The sequence below is a fragment of the Hemibagrus wyckioides genome, linkage group LG19 (genome assembly GCF_019097595.1).
Source record: "Hemibagrus wyckioides isolate EC202008001 linkage group LG19, SWU_Hwy_1.0, whole genome shotgun sequence".
In the NCBI taxonomy this organism is placed as follows: domain Eukaryota; kingdom Metazoa; phylum Chordata; class Actinopteri; order Siluriformes; family Bagridae; genus Hemibagrus; species Hemibagrus wyckioides.
Window position 1 is genome coordinate 11,265,608 of NC_080728.1, and position 20,348 is coordinate 11,285,955.

Sequence of the window (20,348 nt, forward strand, 5' to 3'; positions counted from 1 at the left end):
AAGATTGACAAGATCATTTTCACAGTGTGATTAAAACAAACTATTGAAGCCAAATTTATTTCAGTGTTAACACAAACAATTTTTCACTGTACATGCTTGTATATAAATACGCAATGACAAATCCACTGCATACAAACAACGATTAGTTTTAAATAAACAACCCACTAAAATACCCAAAATGTGTTTAGATACCAATGAATAAGTGTTTGAAAAAGAAGCAAAGGAAAAAGAAGAAGAATCAGAGACTGCCAACCATCTGGTACCAAGCTTAAAGGGGGAAAGGCTCTACGATTAGGATACTCCAATGTAGTGGATATTGTCTTACAGGAAGAACAGGTCTAACTGGCGTCAGTATGGAGGAACTGCCACGACTATAGGACCGCTGTGCTTCCTGGAGCTCGTGTGCAGAGTCCATATGAAATGCAAACCAGTGGATGTTCAGTTTTCAGGCTGTGCCCAAATATTCTGTAACTGCAGCTTCATTCATTTTAAGTAGCGGATACAAGAAAAATGCCTTCACATAAAGGGGGAAAAAAAGGGGAATGCAGTCACAGGTCCAAAGGGCACCAAAGTCTTTCAACAAGACAGAGTATTTACAGGGAGTGGTGCAAGTGCAATTACTGTCGGCTCTTCAGAGACTCCACCAACCTGTACAGAGAAATGCAAACATAATTTACTACTCAGCAACCATTTATTTAAAAAAAAAAAGAAAACACCCTCTTAGGAGGGCCGTACCATTCCATGGCCTCGTCCAGGCCTGTCCCTTTGGTGGCCGATGTTTTGAAGATCTGCCACTTTCTGTCCTTGAGTGCAGGTAACCCCAGCGAGTTGGCCACCTCAGTGGGTGTCATGGCTTGCTCCATGTCCTGTTTGTTAGCAAAGACAACTAAGATGGCTTTCTTCAGTTCTTCCTCCTGCAGGAAAAGAAAACATTAATGACATCATACCTACATGAGGCAATATGATCCACATGTATGACATGACCAGATATTTCATCTACCTCCAGCATAGCCACCAGCTCAGACTTTGAGATACCCATCCTGTCACGGTCACTGCTGTCCACAACGTAGATCACAGCGTCTGTGTTGGAGTAATAGCAGCGCCAGTATGGCCTGGGAAACACAAACATCAAGTATGAAAGCATCTATTCCAATTCTAATTCCAGCTCCCTGATACCAATACACAAACTACTCTTGTCTTGATGTTAACCATGTCAAGCCACTCTAATCTGCTAAATTACTGCTGCAAAGTTATGTGAAACATCCCAAGTGCTTTGTTCACATGCAAGAGGTCAATTTAGCTGTCAAGTAACATGCTGAGAACGTGAAATACTCTTCTAGCAATTAAAATCATAAATATAATAATAAATAATAAAAAAAAACATGAAATATTTAGATTAAACCATTAAAGAAGGTTTAATTTTTAGCAAGGGTTTCAATGTGTCAGGCCTTGCTGATTAGGGAAACACTACAGAAAGAACTAAAAATCCTTTCAGAACTCTTTTCTAGATGTGTGTGCGTGTGTATAGGCAGAAAATAAAGATGGGAATGTCTAAAGACAACTGATATACAACCTGTGTGTCCAGGGTCTACATTCCTTTGCTGAAAGAATTTCATTTTAAATAAGAATTTTAAACTTTTATACTTTTTTAGTATGAGTTCATGGGATCAAAAAAAAATCTATTTATGTATCTGTCTGTCTGTCTGTCTGTTCCAGGATCTGCAGTTTAAGGCTATTATCAGTCCCTAAACATATACTCATATGTAAGAAAGGCTGTTTACTAGAACAGCAATGACATAACTGAACAGAGTGAAAGTGTGCTTCTTACCTGATGCTCGTCTGTCCACCAAGATCCCACACTTGGAACTTCAGGTTCTTGTAAGTCACAGTTTCAACGTTGAACCCAATAGCTGTGTTAGGAAAGTGAAGTTTAAGTTATATGAGCACACTTCCTGATCAGTTAATGATCTACAGCAGTGTCCAGTCTTATCCACAAAGAGTGTGTCTGTGTAGGTTTTCATTCCAGTCAAGCAGGAGCTAAACCTGATTCCTCCTGTCTAATCAATACATCTTAGCTTTCAATAGACTCAGGCGTAGCACCTACTAGGCTATAATTAAAGCCTGCACCCACATCAGATCTTTCTGAACAAGACAGAACATCCCTGAATAATTGCTCAGCTCATAATTATTGATTGTTCTCTGTGTTACAATAACGTACTAGGGATGGTAGTCACAACTTCTCCAACTTGCAGCCTGTAGAGGATTGTAGTCTTTCCAGCACCGTCCAAACCCAAGATCAGAATCCTCATCTCTCTTGTGCCGAAGAGTCCCGAAAACAAGCTGGAGAAGAAACCCCCTGCATGCAAACAAACCACAATTACAGACGTTTTGTTCGTTAAAAGCTCTTTCTGAAGGTGACAATGACTATCATCCACTGCCTGACTTTTTCCTTATGTTCAGCCCTTTCTTCCAAACAAAGCCTTAGTTATAAAATATAAAGCGTAGTTTATTTTGTGTTTTTTTCCCTTCACTTGAAGTCGGTGAGTATGTGGTCTAATTTTATTTTCATTTAAGCCAATTAGAAAAATAACAAATATTAGGCCTTTCTTCACCACTCGAGCTGTTTAGCCATTACACAGTGATGATGTGCAAACAGAACCAGCAAACAAATGATTCAGTAAACGATTCCCGAACAGACTCAAATGACTCACTCAAAAAGATTCAAAATACCTTGATTAAACGCTAAAGCTTTTTATTCACTCGTCTCAGCGTGTTATAATGATAAACCACGCCACAAATTAAACAAATGAAAAGCCATTCAAGCTTCACACATCAACCAGGGTGCTAACTAACTACCTACACTACAAGAGTTACATGTAACTAGTTAGATTAACTGGGTTAAGTCCCAAATTGCTCAATATTTTCTATATCAGGTGACTTTACCGGGTGAAAAATAATGGCTCATACACCCTAGCTAGCACACTATGCTTCTAACAGGGAGCGGTTTGATATTCTCGCAAGCAGTGAGAGATGATTGAGAGCAAAATAGGACAATTTAATGTGACTTATTAATTAAAGATAATGAATGATTAAAAACCTCGTAATCATTAATCATGTGTAAGAGCTGACAGTAATGGAGATAGCCACAGCACCGGGATAGGTCTGTTAGCCTGCCAATAGCATCAGCGCTACATACAAATGATGATGTTTTTCCTACTCTAAATCAAATTAACACACAATCGCCGAATACACCGTAGCTACAACGACATTTGTAAAGAAAAGCAAAATAAAACATACCCATTTTTAACCTAAACACCCCGGGCTCTCTGAAGAGAAGAGATCAGCAGCCTCAGCCTTCGTGTTGAGCGTTTCCGTCTTCGAAGTTCCTAATGACGTGTCAATGAAGGATGTGTACGTACGCGCAGCAGATTCGCCGATCTTTATACCAATCACTTCCCGGTAGTCTTCAGACACATGATATATAAATCAAATCGAGTGTAACTTGCTGTCTACGTTTTACACATTTTTTTTTTTAGCGTGGAGTCAAGTCTTTTATCCACGTTCGTAGATTCGTCACTCGTTAAAAAAAAAAAAAAAAGTAATTCTAGGTGAATGTTTTGTAATGCGCTGCAACCAACAAAAATATGCTCAATTAATTACAGCTTACTGTAACTTGTTTTCTAGAGATTTAATGTCAAAGTTAATTTAATAATAATAATAATAATAATAATAATAATAATACACTTTATGAATACAATGTCCCGTTCATTCTTCATGAAAATGCTATGAAATGGCGCCCTCAAGTGGCTAATGCTTATTCATATTTTCTATAGGCTACTCATCTACATCACAAAGTGAATGATTGTGGTTCGGACAGTATATTAATTAATTCATTTAATTTAATTTAAAATAATTTTATAATTTCATTAATGTCTGAATCGGTTTAACAATAAATCATTTTCCACAAGTCATCTGTTACAGGTTCTGAATAATGGCTTGTTGTGTTCATCAAACCATTCCTGAACATTTTTTGCTTTGTGTCATGGTGCATTATCCTGCTGAAAGAGGCCACAGCCATCAGGGAATACCGTTTCCATGAAAGGGTGGTACGTGTCAAAGTAACATCCACATGGATGGCAGGACCCAAGGTTTCCCAGCAGAACATTGCCCAAAGCATGACACTCCCCAGGTAAGTGATGTGTATGCACCCGGCCATCCACGTAATGCAAAAGAAAACGTGATTTATCAGACCAGGCCACCTTCCTCCTGTGCTCTGTGGTCCAGTTCTTTTGCTCACTTGCCCATTGTAGGCACTTTCGGTGGTGCACAAGGGACAGCATGGGCACCCTGACTGGTCTGTGGCTATGCATCCCCATATGCAACAAACTGTGATACACTGTGTATTCTAGCATTTTTCTATCAGAACAAGCATTAACTTCTTCAGTAATTTGAGCAACAGTAGCTCGTCTTTTGGATCAGATCACACGGGCCCACCTTTGCTCTACACATGCATCAATGAGCCTTGGCCGCCTATGAGTCTGTCACTGGTTCACCACTGTTCCTTCCTTGGACCACTTTTGATAGATACTGACCACTGCAGACCGGGAACACCCCACAAGAGCTGCAGTTTTGGAGATGCTCTGATCCAGTCGTCTAGCCATAACAATTTGGCCCTTGTCAAACTCGCTCAAATCCTTACTCTTGCCCATTTTTCCTGCTTCTAACACATCAACTTTGAGGACAAAATGTTCACTTGCTGCTATGTGTGTGTGTGTGTGTGTGCATATAGTGACTACTTTAAGCGTGTCTCTAATATGATCTGTCACATGCATAATCCCTACACAAGCTAATCTGTGTCTGTGATTTACTGTGAAACAACATTTCTGGCATTTGGCAGACACCCTTATCCAGAGTGACTTACATTTTATACAACTGAATTATTGAGGGTTAAGAGCCTTGCAGCAGTGGCAGTTTGGTGGACCTGGGATTATAACTCACAACCTTCTGGTCAGGAGTTCAACACCTTAACCACTAAGCTATCATACTGATACTAACGCTACTGATTAGGGTTAAAAAGTTGAAATTAGTCATTTGTAATTACTGCAATTTCCTGTAATTTCAAAGACAAGGTTTATAATAGACCCTATTTAAATTGCTTTTTTTTTTTAAATTGGACAACCAATCACAGTCTTTAAAAGAATGTGTCAGACCTACCTCCTCTTTAAGATAAAATATTTCAGACTTTTCTTTGCTTAGAGTTGCTCTGAGATTAGTCCTGAATCAGTCTTAAGATAAGATTCCTAGTTCAGAAATTTATAAGCTAAATTAGGAGCTCTATGAGATGATTTTTTTAAGCTTTATGAATACAGGCCTTGATGGTCATCAGTTAATTCTGATGAACTTTATTGATTCCTGAGGAGAAATCTGACAGCACTGTACTGAGCATGTGCACTATACAGGGTTTTTACTGCATTGTCTGGTGTATTGATGATATCATGCTGTGTTCCTTAGTTCCTGTAGTATACAGCAGGGAGGTACGGTCAGGGGACCATCATGAAAGTAAAAAAAAAAAAAATGACTACATTAAATAAATATTAATATTTATCTACTGATCATTTCAATCATTATAGTAGTCAAAATCACCAAATCTGCATGAGGCAGAGACGGGTTTAGCCTCATGAAATACCTCAAAAACTAGATTGAGAGCATGTAATGGGCACGTGCCTGTTGCTATCTCTTTGTATGTCACCAATATAATGTTTGTAGAAACTTTTATTATATGTCATCACTTTCCATAGTCTAGTTTATGTATTTCATGTATGTGTAGAACATATTTACTCTTGCTGATCTGACATAAAACTGCACTGAAGAAACACGAGGTGAAGTAGCCAGTACCTCTGCCTCACTAAAGGGGGCGTGCGCGAGCTCACGGCCTTATGCTTGTTCTGCTGTTGCTCTTCTCAAACTAGCTATAAAAATCTTTTATATCTTTTAATCTTTTATTTTTAAAAAAAATAAATAAATAAAAAAAATAATCATATTTGCTCTGACAGCAAAAATGATTAATCCTAGGCATATTTGACTTTTTTACACCTTAAAACTTCTAACTCTATCAGCAGATAATTTGTACTGTTTTATAGAAATTAATACTTAAAATAAGCAAAATAATCCACCAATAAATCAAGAAAAGCATGGAAACAGCAAAATATGCCTAGAAATAGATTCAATAATCTTATTTTTAGTTTATTGCACTCATATAATAAGAAATAATAGATAATAGATTCAGGATATTTTATAACTTGCAAAGACGTGACTTTTTGCAGTGATACCGTGAAGATTTACATTTACAAAAACAGTTGAGTCTTCTTCCTGCTTCGGGGGATTCTGTAGATTTATATCTAAGAACAGCTGCTGTAATAAAAAAAAGACCGTCCTGTGCAAATCCAGGATTCTTAGTTCATGATGTATTTCTTTGGATGAGCATAAAGCAGAGGGAAAAAAGCAAGCAGGGAGAAAAGCAGTACAACAAAAGATCTCTTTACTGTCTTTCTATGAGCTACACGTGCTGTCAAACAATACAATAATTCAGTGTGATTGCTGGATATGTTTCTGTGGCACAGAGTGAATCTTCTTCTTGATTCTTGGCGCACCTCAAGTGCTCGAGGGTTTACCTCAGCCTGCCTCCAACCTTGCCCTTGCCACGACCTTTGGCACTGCACAAGGGGAAAAAGTTTAAAAGCAGTAATTACTTATCTTCTCTGTATTTTTAATTGTACCTAATTACTGCAACAACTGACCCTGATTGAGGAAGACACTTAAATTGATTTATAATATTTTCATGAATAGTTTGTTTGCCCTATCCACCCCCCCCCAGTCAGAAAGATAAATGATCTACCTATAACTGCACAGCCCACAACACAATATCCACATTTTTATTTATTTATCAGATTTAAGATCTTTGTAGATAGTCAGGAATTTTTTTTTATAAATGGTGGAAATAAAGTATAAGACATTTGTGATTAGTCGCCACCCACAACAGTAACTCAAAACAAAATTAATAATTCTACATGCAACAGAACACACACTTTGTGTCACACAGAAAACACAACAACTCTGCGTCATTATGTCTTTAAATGAACCGTTTCTAAGCCATTTATTTAATTTTCTTAGAAAAGTAGATTAGTGGCTTACTTTAAACTTACCGTTTCACCTGAAGCTCCTCACCTCTGGCCAAACAACAAATCCACACGTCTAGACTTTTTTTAATGACTATAATTTATTATTTACACCGGTGTTAAAGTTCTGTAGAAGTATAATAGGGTAAAATTTTATGAGCTACTCGGCTTAATACGTGCCGAGACGGCCATTCGAAATATTTGAGAGAGGGCAGTAATGCAGGGAGTGAAGGAGCCACTGAACTGGTCCTATTAGGATTATGTTTAAAAATCCTAAAGTTTTTTTCCCTTTAATGCCAGATTGATTTGGGGATTGAGCTGGATCACATGCTCCGAGCTCGCTCCTCTGGGCATTTAGTGGTATCCAAGGGTGTGGGCCAATCGACTTGGCAGTCCTGAGTGTTCATGTTCAATTCACTTGTCAATATAAATTTAGTTGAAAAGCTGTGATAAAAGCATTGATATGCACAACACAGCGCTATTGACCAGCTCATTTCTGAATGACATGAACGTCAGGCCCACAGCCCTTTGACCACCAGGGGAAAAGTGACCAGTGTGGCTCAGCAGACTTACCTCTGGTGATCCTTAACTCGAGCCAGAAGCTGAGTGATCTGTAAGGGACACATATGGAAGCCTCACTGAGCACAAAAAGACAGTACGACATATCGCAGAGCGCAGCATGGAGGGAACCTGTGGATCTGAAGACGTCCGAACGTGCGCGAGAAGCCGCCCCCTGACCGAACCCTACAATTCACACCTGCCTTTCACCTGCAGCCACAAGCAAGCGAGCGAGCCTCCAGACCCGAGATAAGAAGTCTGACCAAAGTTACTGACAGCAGGCTATACAAGAGTGAGGTCATCGTCCTCACAACCAACTACTTACAACTTTTGCTGTTCATTGATTCGGGCCTGGAGAAGAGTCATCTGCAAGCAAGTAACAATTTTAGACAGGCACGCCAATGACGCCTGTGTGCAAAATGGAATCGTCCCTCCAGCTATTTGACTGGTGGTACCTCAGTATCTGTTAATCTCTTTTCACATTATAATTGACACAAACATATACGAGTAATGCAAAATGATACAGAAGTTGTAAAATCCATGTGTTCAAATGCATATGAAGTTGATGAAGCACTTACATCGTATTTCTGTCTCTTAAGTTTCTCGCTGAGGTCGAACTTCTCAGCCTCCAGCTCCATCATCCACTGCCACAACTCGTTGGCCTTCTCTCTGCGGAATCAAGTAACACACTCAGACATCAGACATTTTCAAAACCTGATCTAAGAGCTCAACGCGCCACTGAGCGAATCTCTCCCTGTGCCAGAGGGAGTCAGAGGGCAATGGCTCACTTCAATTTATCCTCAGACAGATGGTCGATGTTGAGTGGCTTCCTCCTTTCAGCCAGGATCTTTCTCTTCTTCTCCCTCTCAGTCTGTTTCTTTGCCCCTTTACGACCCTCCATCTGTCAGGAAGACACGTCAGGATAAGATACGCAAGCTGCTTCAGAGTGAAAAGCTCTGACATCAATTTAATATCAAAAGCATTAGATGTTGCAAGGGCCAAGTACAGAAACGTGATAAAAATAATAAAGATATAATCGACTGAGCCATATGCAGACATAAAAGGGAGTCTTTTTGTTTCCTAGTTCATCATTTTTTCCATTAGGTATTCCAAGTAAACAGTTTCTCTCAGTCTCCATAATTCAGTATCTATCAGTGTATACAAACCTTTAAATAATGATGATTGGGACGAATGTGAGACAAGATGTAAGCACTACACATTCATACAGCAGAATCAGCAACACCGTACACAGCATTTAGCCCTAAAATAATACTAGTGATTTTAAGCATCTCTCTATAATTCATCACTTCTGTAGTTCTGACCTTCTGCTGTATTCCACCATACTGGTGTGTCATGTTGGTGAGAGCCTTCTTCTTCTTGGCATCCTCATCCTGCTTCTTCCTCTGTTCTTCCTGCTCTCTTCTTTCCTTCTCCTCCTATAAATTATAAAAGTCAATAGATTTATGCTTTCATAAGTGGATCTCCATATCCACTTTTTCTCTCCAAGCCTCCTGAAAAGTAAGGCAGATGTGATTGGCTGGAGGAGGTGTCACTCACCTGCAGACGGGCCTGCCTTTCCTTTTCCTTCTCTGCTCGGATCCTGTGTTGTTCCGCTCTCTCGGTACGGCGCTTATCCTGCACACAGTTTCAGTTCAAATAAGTAGGTTGTTTCTAGACAGTCCCGCTAGATGGGGAAGGAAGTGTCCGTACTTACAATCCTGTTGACCAGAGCAATGAGCTCCTCCTCATCCTTCTTCCTCTGGATAAAGTGAGCCTCGATCAGGGACTGCAGTTCTGCAAAATCCTTTTCTTGACGCTTTCTGTGAATGTCCTGTTGCACACACACACACACACACACACACAGCATTAACTTAACTCTCTATTAATTAAACCTAACATTTTACCAATTAGGGCTGTGGTTTCTTAAAGTGGAGCATCTGTGATTTTTTAAATTTAGACACAGCTACCTATCTTTATTAAATTTATTATATTTGTTTATGAGTTGTTATGGTTTACTTAAATTAGATGGATTTAATCCAAACCTATCCTTGGACCTAACTTGTTCTGCAGAATAAGTTCAGAAAACAACCCAGTGTCTCTAATAAATATATAACATTATTGTACAAGTTTAAATTATTTTTCTTTTACATCCTTGACTATAAAAAGTTTGAAATGTGAATTACATTGTTATTTTTTATTTTTATTTTTATTTTTTTAATCATTTGAGCTTTTGGCCACTGCAAATAGCCAGTAATCACTCTTTACAGCCATGAGCAGAAACGTATATTAAAACACAAATCACTTTAAACATTTAGGTTCCATTCCCTCCAGCCAATAACTGTACATGTAGGTCATGAGTTTTCAATAGTTAATCTTCCCGTACACACTATACTCTATAGATTGCTATTTTGGATTATTCAAGTATAATAGACTTACATCAAAGTCCACTTTTTCTCCCTCTGGAATCTTTGGAGCTGTAATATTTTGCATGAATGTCCTATAAAAAGTTTGGATTTTTAATTTCTATAAATGGTTTACAGAATATATCAAAATTGCAATAGTTGAAAAATAAAACAAGTCTTACTTCGGCTTTGGTTTCATCTCATCTAAAACGAGCAATGACATTAAGCATTACTATTAACATTAGCACATTAGAATAGTTTTCATTAACCACTATATAATATTAAAATGATTAAAATCAACAATAAAAGAAAATTAGTTGGCTTGTGAACTGAAACATGAAAATGTTAAGCTTAGTCTTGAGCTATTAAATTAATGTTGTGTTATATCTGACAAAAGTAAGAGCTAATAAAGGAAGAAAAAAAAAAAACAGAATTACCTGTGACCTCCTCCTCAGCCGGGGCTAATGTTTACAAGAAAAATATTAATTTAGACATATAATATGCATTTCACAAAATTACAAAAACTAAAATAAAAACAATTTCACAGTTTTAAAAAAAGGTGTTACTTTTGGACCCAGTGATAACCCAATGTTCTGACTGGAGATGTTCTGATAGAAGAACACTATAATAAACACTGTGTATTTTGGGATGCAAAATGTCTGCCCAAACAATTGCTGTGCATCCTTGACCTACATGCAAGAGCCCAGCATGCCTCAGTGATACAGTCAGCATATGTTATATAACATCTTCAGCTACTAATCCTGAAACATCTTCTAAGTGTGGTTGTTTGTGTTGTGTCTACGATTTATACGGATATTCCAGAACAAGCAGCTGAATATTACAACTGTATTTCAATGGATATGTATGAAAGATATTTGAAACATATAAAGTTATAAAGTTTTATCGGCTCTGTATTTTAAATCTATATAACATGAGGTCATTCATACCATTCACGATAATGCTGTATAATAGTTCACTTGTGTGTGACAGGTGATAACACTCACACAATGCACTACTACAACTATTAACACTATTTTCTAGATTCACAAGGTACTCATATTTATTATCTACTGTACTGTAATGTAAATACTCATCTAAATATGGTTAAATCCACAACTGTGTTTCATATCTCTATGCCTACATTTAACTTATTGTATTCTATATTTAAGGCTTTTCTTCTTTTTGTTTCTTCTTTTTTGTGTACATGTGTATAAAATAAATAATTAATAATATTAAATTATTATAATATTATAATTTTACATCATATCTTTGTGTGTGTATCCTGTAACTATCTATCTATCTATCTATCTATCTATCTATCTATCTATCTATCTATCTATCTGTCTGTCTGTCTGTCTGTCTGTCTGTCCGTCCGTCCGTCCGTCCGTCCGTCTGTCCGTCCGTCCGTCCGTCCGTCCGTCCGTCCGTCCATCCATCTACCCACCCATATCCATCCATCCGTCTATCTATCTATCTATCTATCTATCTATCTATCTATCTATCTATCTATCTATCTATCTATCTATCTATCTATCTATGTTTACAATCAGATTTATTAGACAGAAACGTCTAGGCTTTTAAAATGATTATAATATTATAATAAATATAATTTTACATCGTATCTTTGTGTGTGTTGTATCTTGTAACTGACTGAGCTGCTATAACACAAGAATTTATCTATCTATCTATCTATCTATCTATCTATCTATCTATCTATCTATCTATCTATCTATCTATCTATCTATCTATCTATCTATCTATCTATCTATCTATCTATCTATCTATCTATCTATCTATCTATCTATCTATCTATCTATCTCATGATGTTTACAATCAGATTTATTAGACAGAAACGTCTAGACTTTTAAAATGAGTAAAAAGATTGTGCTGTTACCTTCTACTTCAGCTTCTGGTTCTGATATAAAAACATGAAAAATGTGTAAAGACTTGTGAAGAGTTGAAAAATGTAATTTTAAAGAAGAATATGGAAGAAGGATAGCAAAACAGTGTGAGAGTCATGATGGCTGTGTGTGAAAATGAGAACAGAATGGGAGTGCATAATTGTGCTGTTACCTTCTACTTCAGCTTCAGGTTCTGATATGAAAACATAAAAAATGCGTGTAAGAAATAAAGACTTGGGAAGAGTTGTAAAATGTAATTTTGCAAAAAGATATGGAAGAAGGATAGCAAAACAGTGTGAGGGTCATGACGGCTGTGTGTGAAAATGAGAAAACAGAAGGCGAGTGCGTAATTGTGCTGTTACCTTCTACTTCAGCTTCTGGTTCTGATGTGAAAATATGAAGAAAAGATGTAAGCTGATGTTTTAGGAATTAAGTCTAAAAATAAATCGTCATTTAATGTTACTTTAAAATGCTTCTAGAAGCATTTGTAGATCTTTAGCATGAGACTAAAAATGTACAGGATTTTTTCTTTCATGGAAGTGCTTAATAAACTTTTAAATACTTAGTGAATATAGATATAGATATAATTATATCTAATATTGATAGATATAATTATATCTAAGTCATGCAAGGTTACCTTCATCTTCCTGCGTAGGTGCTATTGAGATGAAAGTGGAAAGCGGATGCGATGAATAAAAAAAAAAAGATGTTAGAAACAGTGTGAGGCTTTATGTAAGAAAACGTGATGCACTGACTGTATAAATAAATGATTGCAAATACAAATGTTCAAATGTAAGCTGCATATAAAAAGATGTAAAATGTATGCTTTACCTTCCACTTCAGGGGGAGGTACTATCATAAGAAAAATAAGATTGATAAGACTCCAGTAAGTGAACATTTAAAACAGTCTTAAGTATAATAAGAAAATAAGAAAAACAATAATGAAGATGGCACAGCCAGAAGGTCTTCCTAAGTTTTGTCACATGGAAATGTAAATTAATCACCAATGTGTGTATCACAGGTCATGCAAAATCACTACAGAAGTGTGCAGCATTAGTAAAATGGACAGATCTCAGTATACAGCGTGAGATTATACAGGTAGGATGACAGGGGACAAGATCAGGAAGGATTTTTGTCAAAATGAGGGTACCGTATGAACCAGTGTTACCTGAACACTCTAGAAAGGAGGAAGAACCCCCTGGTGTTAAATACGTGGACACAAGCATGCAGCTCACAGCAAGTCAACATAGAACCAAAGCTTTACCTTCTTCAATGATTTCCTCCTCAACTGAGTAGACATAATTAGGATTAGTAGATAAATATAGCCGAAAGCAGAAAAAAGCACATGTTCATTCTATGAACGTTCAGCTACAGATTTGTCTGAATGTGGACAAACTTTCTTTCACACATGACAGCATTGTTAAGCTGTGGGGCTGAGATAACTGCTTATATTGAACTGCTTATATTAAACCACAGTGTTGGGCCGTCAGGGCCAGCAAGGCCTTCTCTGCTGGCCTAAATAGCAGTGACCTGAATCACTGACTTTCATGTTAATATTTATTATTATTTATTTATTATTTATTATTATTATTTAATATATTTTTCCATGAATGTGTATTAAATTATTCCCAATAGTCTATTCTCTATATTTCATAGCTTCTCTCTCAGTTGTGCTGCTTCCAGTAGTGTATATTTATGATAAGAGTATTTATCCAATCATATTTCAGCCAGTGGATGACATCATGTGTTGCCAGGGTGAAAGAAAGCTGCATTAAGGCCTTCAGAATCAATAGTGCAGACGCCCGTAGCTTAAAATAAGTGGGAATGAAATTGTTACATTAACCAATCAGATTTCGAGTTGGCATCGCTGGGGCCATCTAGCAGGCATATGATTACTTCAGCAATTTCCCGTCCTTTGGATAATTAGAGTAGTCAGAGGCAGCGAATCGAACAAACTAAATAAAATATATATATTTTAACTCACAATGGCTGACAGAGGAGAATAAATCGATTTGGTCACGGACATCCTTACAAATGCATTTTCAAGGAGGACTGTAATAAAATTGACTATTCCTTGTGAGGTGTGAAATACTGTAGACTAATTTCTTTTTTACTTTGCTATTTAACGGTTGATTACCGTTAAACACCAGTGAAGGCCTAGGTGTGAAATGCACGGCCCGCCACTGTTAAACCGCAGGATTATGTATAACTACAAAGCGTATACACTTTTCACCTTCGTCAGAACAATGAGATCCACAAACAGATAATGAATCCTTTTTTGCATTTCTTCTCATAATGTGACAACAGTATTATTTGCATATTGAAAATTAATAAATCAAACTGACAGTCGTTCTGTATATGTCCCAAACACTTGCTCTTCTTTACCAGCTATGTACCAAAACATGGTGACTTTAATGTAACACATGCTGCAAAATAAACTATTTAAATAAACAAAAAACTAAAACCTATGCTATATTGAGACCAAATTGTCAGCTCCAAAAGTAGGTAAGATAGATAAAAAGGTCTTTGTAGTTGTTGTTCTATTTGGGGTCGCCACAGTGGATCATTTGGTCTGCATGTATTGATTTGGCAGAGGTTTTACACCGGATGCCCTTCCTGACCCAACCCTCCCATTTAACCCGGTCTTGGGACCGGCACTGAGATTTAACTCTTCAGTGGCTGGGTTAGCTCCCTGCCCAAGAATTGAACATGGGCCACATCAGTGAAAGCAAGGGATCTTGCCACTGGACCACCAGGAGGCTCTCTAAAAGGTCTTTGTAGTAATTAGCTTAAATTTACTCTGAAAATATGAGATCAGTGTAAAAGTACATTTCTTCTAAGGATGTAAAACTACACCAGGTTATGTATGTAGCCTGGTTCCCTGAGAAGGGATCAAGACACTGCATAATGGCTGGCGTGGTCCCATAGCGTACCCTCGAAAGGGAACCCTAATTATTAAAACACTTTTATTAACATATTGTTAACCACATTTCATCATTATTGATATCCCTGCATTTAGTACTTGGTGATTTCAGACAGTATCTTGAGTGTTTGTTGCCAAAAAAGCAAAATTTAATTCATATGACCAAAAAATTGACTCAAGTCAAAGTTTCTAGTAGTTTCTAGCAAACCTCAGGAGCTTATGTTAAGGTTACCTTAAAAATAGATCCTTTGGCATGCAACTCAAATAGCATTCTGATATGGAGATGGTGTATAATAGTAGATTTGGAGACTTGGTGCAAGCATCTCCAACTTAATCTGTTCGGAGACTTTGTGCAACCATCTTAGCTGTACCAAGATGATCCTTGACGAAAGTGTTTGCCTCTAATGATCCTCTTCACTGTGTGGGGGAGCAAAATATACTTGTGCCCTTAGGCAGGCTGGTCCATTACAGCTATGGCTGTTTTTACGCTTCTTAATTATATCCATAACAGTGGATCTGAGATTTTTTAGGCATGTAAGCATTTTTATAGCTGTTGCCTAATATATGAAGGTCAACAGCACTTTGTCTCATTTCATTTGTTTATTCTGTAATCTTTCGTGTAGATGAATGACTAAAGGCCTCTGTGTCACCTCTTATAAATACACCAGTAAAACTGGGATTCATGGAAGACTTCCTAAATACACAGTGAACTTATAAAAAGTGAAATATAGATGGTGTTATACTTTATTCAAAAGATATCCATAAATGTGATGTTAAAAAATATTTATTAGAATATATTTCTCTTAATTAAAGATTAGATTTCTCACACTTTGCCAGCATGAGATGAAGCTAATTAAAAATAGATATTTGGTCTTTAGCAGCAAAGGTGCCAATAATTCTGGAGCAGACCATATGATGGTAGTGACATCCTTCATACACATTTGATGATGCACTGTTAGAGAGGATACTTCGTAACGATGGTTGTGCATCGTGGTACACTTCGGAAACCAAATGAACCTTTAAAGGTTCTTTAGTTTGAATGTTCTCTGTAGAACCCTATAGCAGAGATTTTCTTTTTAAAACCAGAGATAGTTAGAAATGAAAGGTCCTTTAACGATACCCTTTCCCCCCTAAATGTGTACATTTCATAGCAATTACTTGTAAACAATATTGATCTATATAATACACCTTAAGATCACAGAAGAAAATCTAAAGCCATACAGGAATATTAATTAATAGATGAGTAATAGTTCATTAATAGGCAAGAAATCAAGCAGAGAAGATTTCATGAGTGAACTTCTCAGCAACCTTACCTTCTTCCCTATGGAATCAGAGCACAACAGAAAAACAGAAAGAGAAGTAAGATGAGAAAAAAAAAAGTAATATTATGCAAGGAAATAAAATGATGAAGATAATGTAGCGGTATGTTGATGCTTACAACACTTCCTCCTCCATCACTTCCTCTGTATCAGCCATGGCTACACAGATCCTGAGTGAAATAACAGACAAATCAATTACAAGAACATTTGAATTTGTTTACCAGCTTTTAATGAAAGATCATATCTGGGCAAATTTTATAGACAATCTGGTAATCTGGTTTTTAAGGTTTTTCTGTTATCGTTCAAAGGTCTGTTCAGGCAACGGCACTGACTGCTGAACTTCCTGTGGACGGGACTGGAATCAATTTAGAGTTTCCCGGCAAGTATTATTAGATTATCCTTTTAATTCACCACTTGTAGGTTTAACAATCCTTTGTATGCTGGTCTAAAAACTGACATGACACATAAAGTTTATGAAGCAACGTTTCTGAAGCAATCATTATGAAAGTACATCAGCAGGCTATAAAATGGTAAGGGGCAGGTGTTGTAGGGGTAATGAGAAGGGGTTATTTTTAAGAATAATAAACTATGGTTTGGAACAGGTGCTATTTGCTCTTGCAGACAATGAACTTGGCTGATCTCATCCAAGCCTCCCACTCGTTTGCACAGTAAATCAAGTGCGTCCTTGTGGGCTATTTTTGAAACATGCACTGTTTGGCCAGATCAGTGTACCATAGACACACACACACACATACACCACCCTCCTGTCCTTCAAGTGTGCTGCTATATTTGCTATTGTTTTTTTTGTTTTTTTTTGTCTAACAGCTAATGAACTAATGATCATTATGCTTTAATGAACTAGTTTTGTTAGACTCATGTGGTTCCTGTTCATGGCGCCTTAGACAAATATTGTGTTGAAGTACTTTGGATCCATATCTTTCGGTCTCATTTGCACTGTAATGAGATAACCTGGAACATGTACTTGAAAGCCAATGAATATTGTAATGAGCCTATTGCTGTTAGAAATGCGAGTCTAATCATCCTACATCAGAATAACTCATAAATCATAATCCAGTCCATCTTTGCAGTAGATTAACCATCTCTCAGAGGTATTAGAAAAGTTCTTCATTACTAAGCCACTTCTGCCATTGTGGAAAGACTGGAATATCACAGGAATGCTATTAGTAGGAATGGTGTAGATAATTCCTGCATTAAACAGCATTAAGCGAAAACCCCAAAGCATGCTGGTCTCGTCAGAGATCACACAAAGCCATGCTGGCTGCTTGAGTTGCGCTGCAATACAGAGCTAAACCTCTGGCCTTGGCGCTCACAGTTTTTGCAAAGCTTTTTGGAAGTGTTACATAACAACTCTTGAATGCAAGCCAAGAACCATGCAGCTGGAGCGCTGTTTAAGTGAGTATCAGCTATTCTGAGACACACACTTTAGAACCATCTGGCATTTTACACGATAACAAAAAGGAGGACATCTTTCTGTCTCTTACCTGAGACGCTCACAAGGACAGAGAGGATCTTATTCTCAAGGGTCCAGGACACAGTATCCAGCAAACTCTAACACCACTCACCTAATACAGACCTGCGTGCCCATGTGACCTCTGTGCTGCTGTCTGATTGGACAGTGACACTGGGTCTATTGTTAGGGTTTGGGGGGAGTGGTACATGTGACAATCAAAAGGTGATACAAGTTTAGCATGGCGTCATACTTGCGGTCAGCTTGCTGGATGCAAACACACACACACACACAAGCATGGCCATAAGAAGCATTTTAGGAAGAAGCACTGCTGATGTTTAATTTTATACTTAGTGCTGAATGTGCAACTGTGCAAGAAAAAGACACAGAACATGAGTTTTTTTTTACAATGATCTCTTTATTGCTGCTTTGAATCAATGATACAATATTCAAAAAGATGTCCTGTGCGAAACTTGGTTACAATAAATGGTCAGAGTGTTAAAAGGTAAAGAATTAAAGTTGGCATGATTTGCAGAGAATTGCCTCAATACAGTCAAGGTTCATGATGGAAAATATAGAGAGTACAACTTTGCTTCTTAATTGATTGTCAAAGACTGAAAAGTTTTCACATTTTAAAACATAAACCAAGATGCTAATCGGGGGGAAACTGTCCCCAACAACACAACACAACACAAGCCACAAACACATACACCATCAGGCACATAACCATTAACCAATGAAACCTGCTGATTCAAGAAGCCACTCGCCGTCTGCCCACCAGCACATACTACAGTCCAATTATACTGTTGATAACATCTAGTGTTCTACTCTAAATGGAGTGCTGAAGGGTGAACAAAAAAAAAAAACCCAAACAAATAAAAAAAACGCCGAACAAACAAACAACATTAATTGGTCCACAGTAATGGCTTAAAGCCATCTGTCCTTTTACACAGTCTCAAAATGATAGTGGCAACTCAAGCGAGCACTATATGCAGAGGAATGTTTGTGAAAGTCGTCTATTTTTTTTTTCCATTTTACGTTCCCTTTATTCAGTGCAGAGCGAAGCCTTTACGTCTACTTGAAATCTGATACATCATGTTGAATATACTGACTAAAAAGCACTTGAAGCAAAAATGAATAAAAGAAGATACTGTAATAATAATCATGAACGTCTATAATGGCTGTATTCCAATTTTAATATTGAGAGCAGAAGCAAGAATGTCATTTTAATATAAAGTGGCAACATACAAAATATATAGTTAATTACAAAACATACACTATGTGCTAACATATATTATTAAGACCATAGTTTCACTATTAAAAATGTGTCACTTTGACAAAAAAAAAAAAAAAAAAACGAAGTAAAAAATACACTACTCTATGGGTGCCCATACTTTGCCCTGGACTTGTGAACATGAATAAAATATGAATATGTCAAGCTTTGCTTTAATTATAAATTAAAAGGTGTGAAGGGTGACTAGCAGAGAAGAGATTCAAAAGAAGCAACCCATTACAAGCTGTTTAAAATTATGAGTGAAATTATGCAAGGTATTTAAATATGTCTAATCCATCGAAAGGAAATGGGTCATTTTAATCCTGCTCAGTATTTTCAGTTGATCTAAATGTCCACATTTCACACTATAAAAGTGGCTTCATGTCAAATACTACTCTGTAATCAGGAGGCCTTTGACTGCACAGCAAAAATATAAGACTTTCTTTTAATTCTATCTCATCTTTGAGATAGGTCTGGGCCATAAAAAAAACATAGAAGACTATTTTTTTGTTGTTTTTTTGGTACGAGTACATGCACATGAAAGGAATATGGTGCTTTCACTTGGTCCCTGGTGCTGTGGCGTGGTGGAAAGGTTAGTGGCCCATTCCTGATGAGACATAAAACAGTCTGTTAGAGAATGTAGAGTAGCAAATATCACAACATAATTAAATACATATGTTTTCTTATGCAAGGGTGTTAATTAATAGGTATTTTTTTACATAATGTGTTCGTGCATGTGTTTTCAATCTTTTTTTTTCCACTTAAAACCTTATTTATTTATTTATTTATTACAAAACTGCAGCTATAATTGAAAAGGTTTTCTTTTGTGTACTAAGGTTACAGTAGTCACAGCATTTATTAGCTGCATTAATGATTATGTTAATGGAGTAATGGAAATAAGTTACTATAAATGATCAAATTCTCTAAATGATTTCGACTCATTTAAATGATTGACTGCCAATTGCCCTTTACTCCTTAAAAAAGTCAGGGCTCATACTTAAAGGTGTTTTTGCCTCATTAGTCACTGGCGTGTGTCTGTTCAGAAGCAGAGGACAGCTGCTCTCCTATGCTTGCCTGTGTGACATGGTAGCTTGCTAATCTTTTGTCACCCCTCTCAATAATGTGACAAACAGGCAGCTGCTGGTCCTGTCCAAGTCTAGAGGTATTCAGCCTGCTGGGGACAAGGCGACTGTGGTGTGTATGTGTATAAGGGTGTGTGTGTGTGTGTGTGTATGTGTGTGTGTTTGCAGCGGACACACTGCACATTATCTATCCATGTCCGGCATGTCCGAAGGCCACAGTGTCCTCCCATAATGGAACAAAAGGTGT

General features: G+C 37.2%; 3 protein-coding genes across 12 annotated transcripts in view; all 3 read right to left on the minus strand.

Annotated features, from left to right (window-relative positions):
- Nucleotides 1-30: 30 nt before the first annotated feature.
- Nucleotides 31-3,455, minus strand: arl1 (ADP-ribosylation factor-like 1). Its single transcript, XM_058416737.1, has 6 exons — nt 3,298-3,455; nt 2,219-2,356; nt 1,829-1,910; nt 1,001-1,112; nt 736-914; nt 31-648 (listed from the first exon to the last, which is right to left on the minus strand). The coding sequence occupies exons 1-6, from the start codon at nt 3,299-3,301 to the stop codon at nt 618-620; spliced, it is 546 nt and encodes a 181-aa protein (XP_058272720.1). The 5' UTR covers nt 3,302-3,455; the 3' UTR covers nt 31-617.
- A 2,755-nt stretch (nt 3,456-6,210) lies between these two features.
- On the minus strand, nt 6,211-17,859 carry tnnt2e (troponin T2e, cardiac). Of its 5 annotated transcripts, XM_058416735.1 has the most exons (17): nt 17,781-17,859; nt 16,398-16,448; nt 16,273-16,280; nt 13,301-13,324; nt 12,868-12,888; nt 12,399-12,419; nt 12,209-12,229; nt 10,573-10,596; nt 10,318-10,339; nt 10,170-10,230; nt 9,448-9,564; nt 9,291-9,368; nt 9,056-9,169; nt 8,522-8,634; nt 8,312-8,402; nt 7,749-7,786; nt 6,521-6,713 (listed from the first exon to the last, which is right to left on the minus strand). In XM_058416735.1, exons 2-17 carry the CDS (start codon nt 16,433-16,435, stop codon nt 6,668-6,670), a joined length of 837 nt encoding a protein of 278 aa, XP_058272718.1. In that variant the 5' UTR covers nt 16,436-16,448; nt 17,781-17,859; the 3' UTR covers nt 6,521-6,667. The 5 variants fall into 5 exon arrangements, with proteins under 5 accessions (XP_058272715.1, XP_058272718.1, XP_058272717.1 ...); XM_058416734.1 differs by lacking the exons at nt 13,301-13,324; nt 16,273-16,280; nt 16,398-16,448; nt 17,781-17,859 and adding exons at nt 12,030-12,050; nt 12,674-12,694; XM_058416733.1 differs by lacking the exons at nt 7,749-7,786; nt 13,301-13,324; nt 16,273-16,280; nt 16,398-16,448; nt 17,781-17,859 and adding exons at nt 8,059-8,099; nt 12,030-12,050; nt 12,674-12,694.
- A 906-nt stretch (nt 17,860-18,765) lies between these two features.
- cald1a (caldesmon 1a) overlaps nt 18,766-20,348 on the minus strand; it is a 49,672-nt gene continuing 48,089 nt past the window's right edge. For all 6 annotated transcript variants that reach the window (XR_009207341.1, XM_058416711.1, XM_058416712.1 and 3 more), the window contains one exon: nt 18,766-19,626. Coding sequence is in view for 5 of the 6 variants with exons in the window: in XM_058416711.1 (XP_058272694.1) it covers nt 19,613-19,626 (14 nt within the window). In the remaining variant the exon portion in view is untranslated. The remainder of the gene's footprint in view (nt 19,627-20,348) is intronic.

Coding starts and splice junctions, on each gene's coding strand:
- arl1 (XM_058416737.1), bottom strand. Junction 1,911..2,218: donor AGTTGTGACTACCATCCCTA/GTACGTTATTGT, acceptor TTCCTAACACAG/CTATTGGGTTCAACGTTGAA. Junction 915..1,000: donor AGCTGGTGGCTATGCTGGAG/GTAGATGAAATA, acceptor CTTTTCCTGCAG/GAGGAAGAACTGAAGAAAGC.
- tnnt2e (XM_058416732.1), bottom strand. Junction 9,565..10,169: donor GAGAAAAAGTGGACTTTGAT/GTAAGTCTATTA, acceptor TGTGTGCAACAG/GACATTCACAGAAAGCGTCA. Junction 8,403..8,521: donor CTGTCTGAGGATAAATTGAA/GTGAGCCATTGC, acceptor TTGATTCCGCAG/AGAGAAGGCCAACGAGTTGT.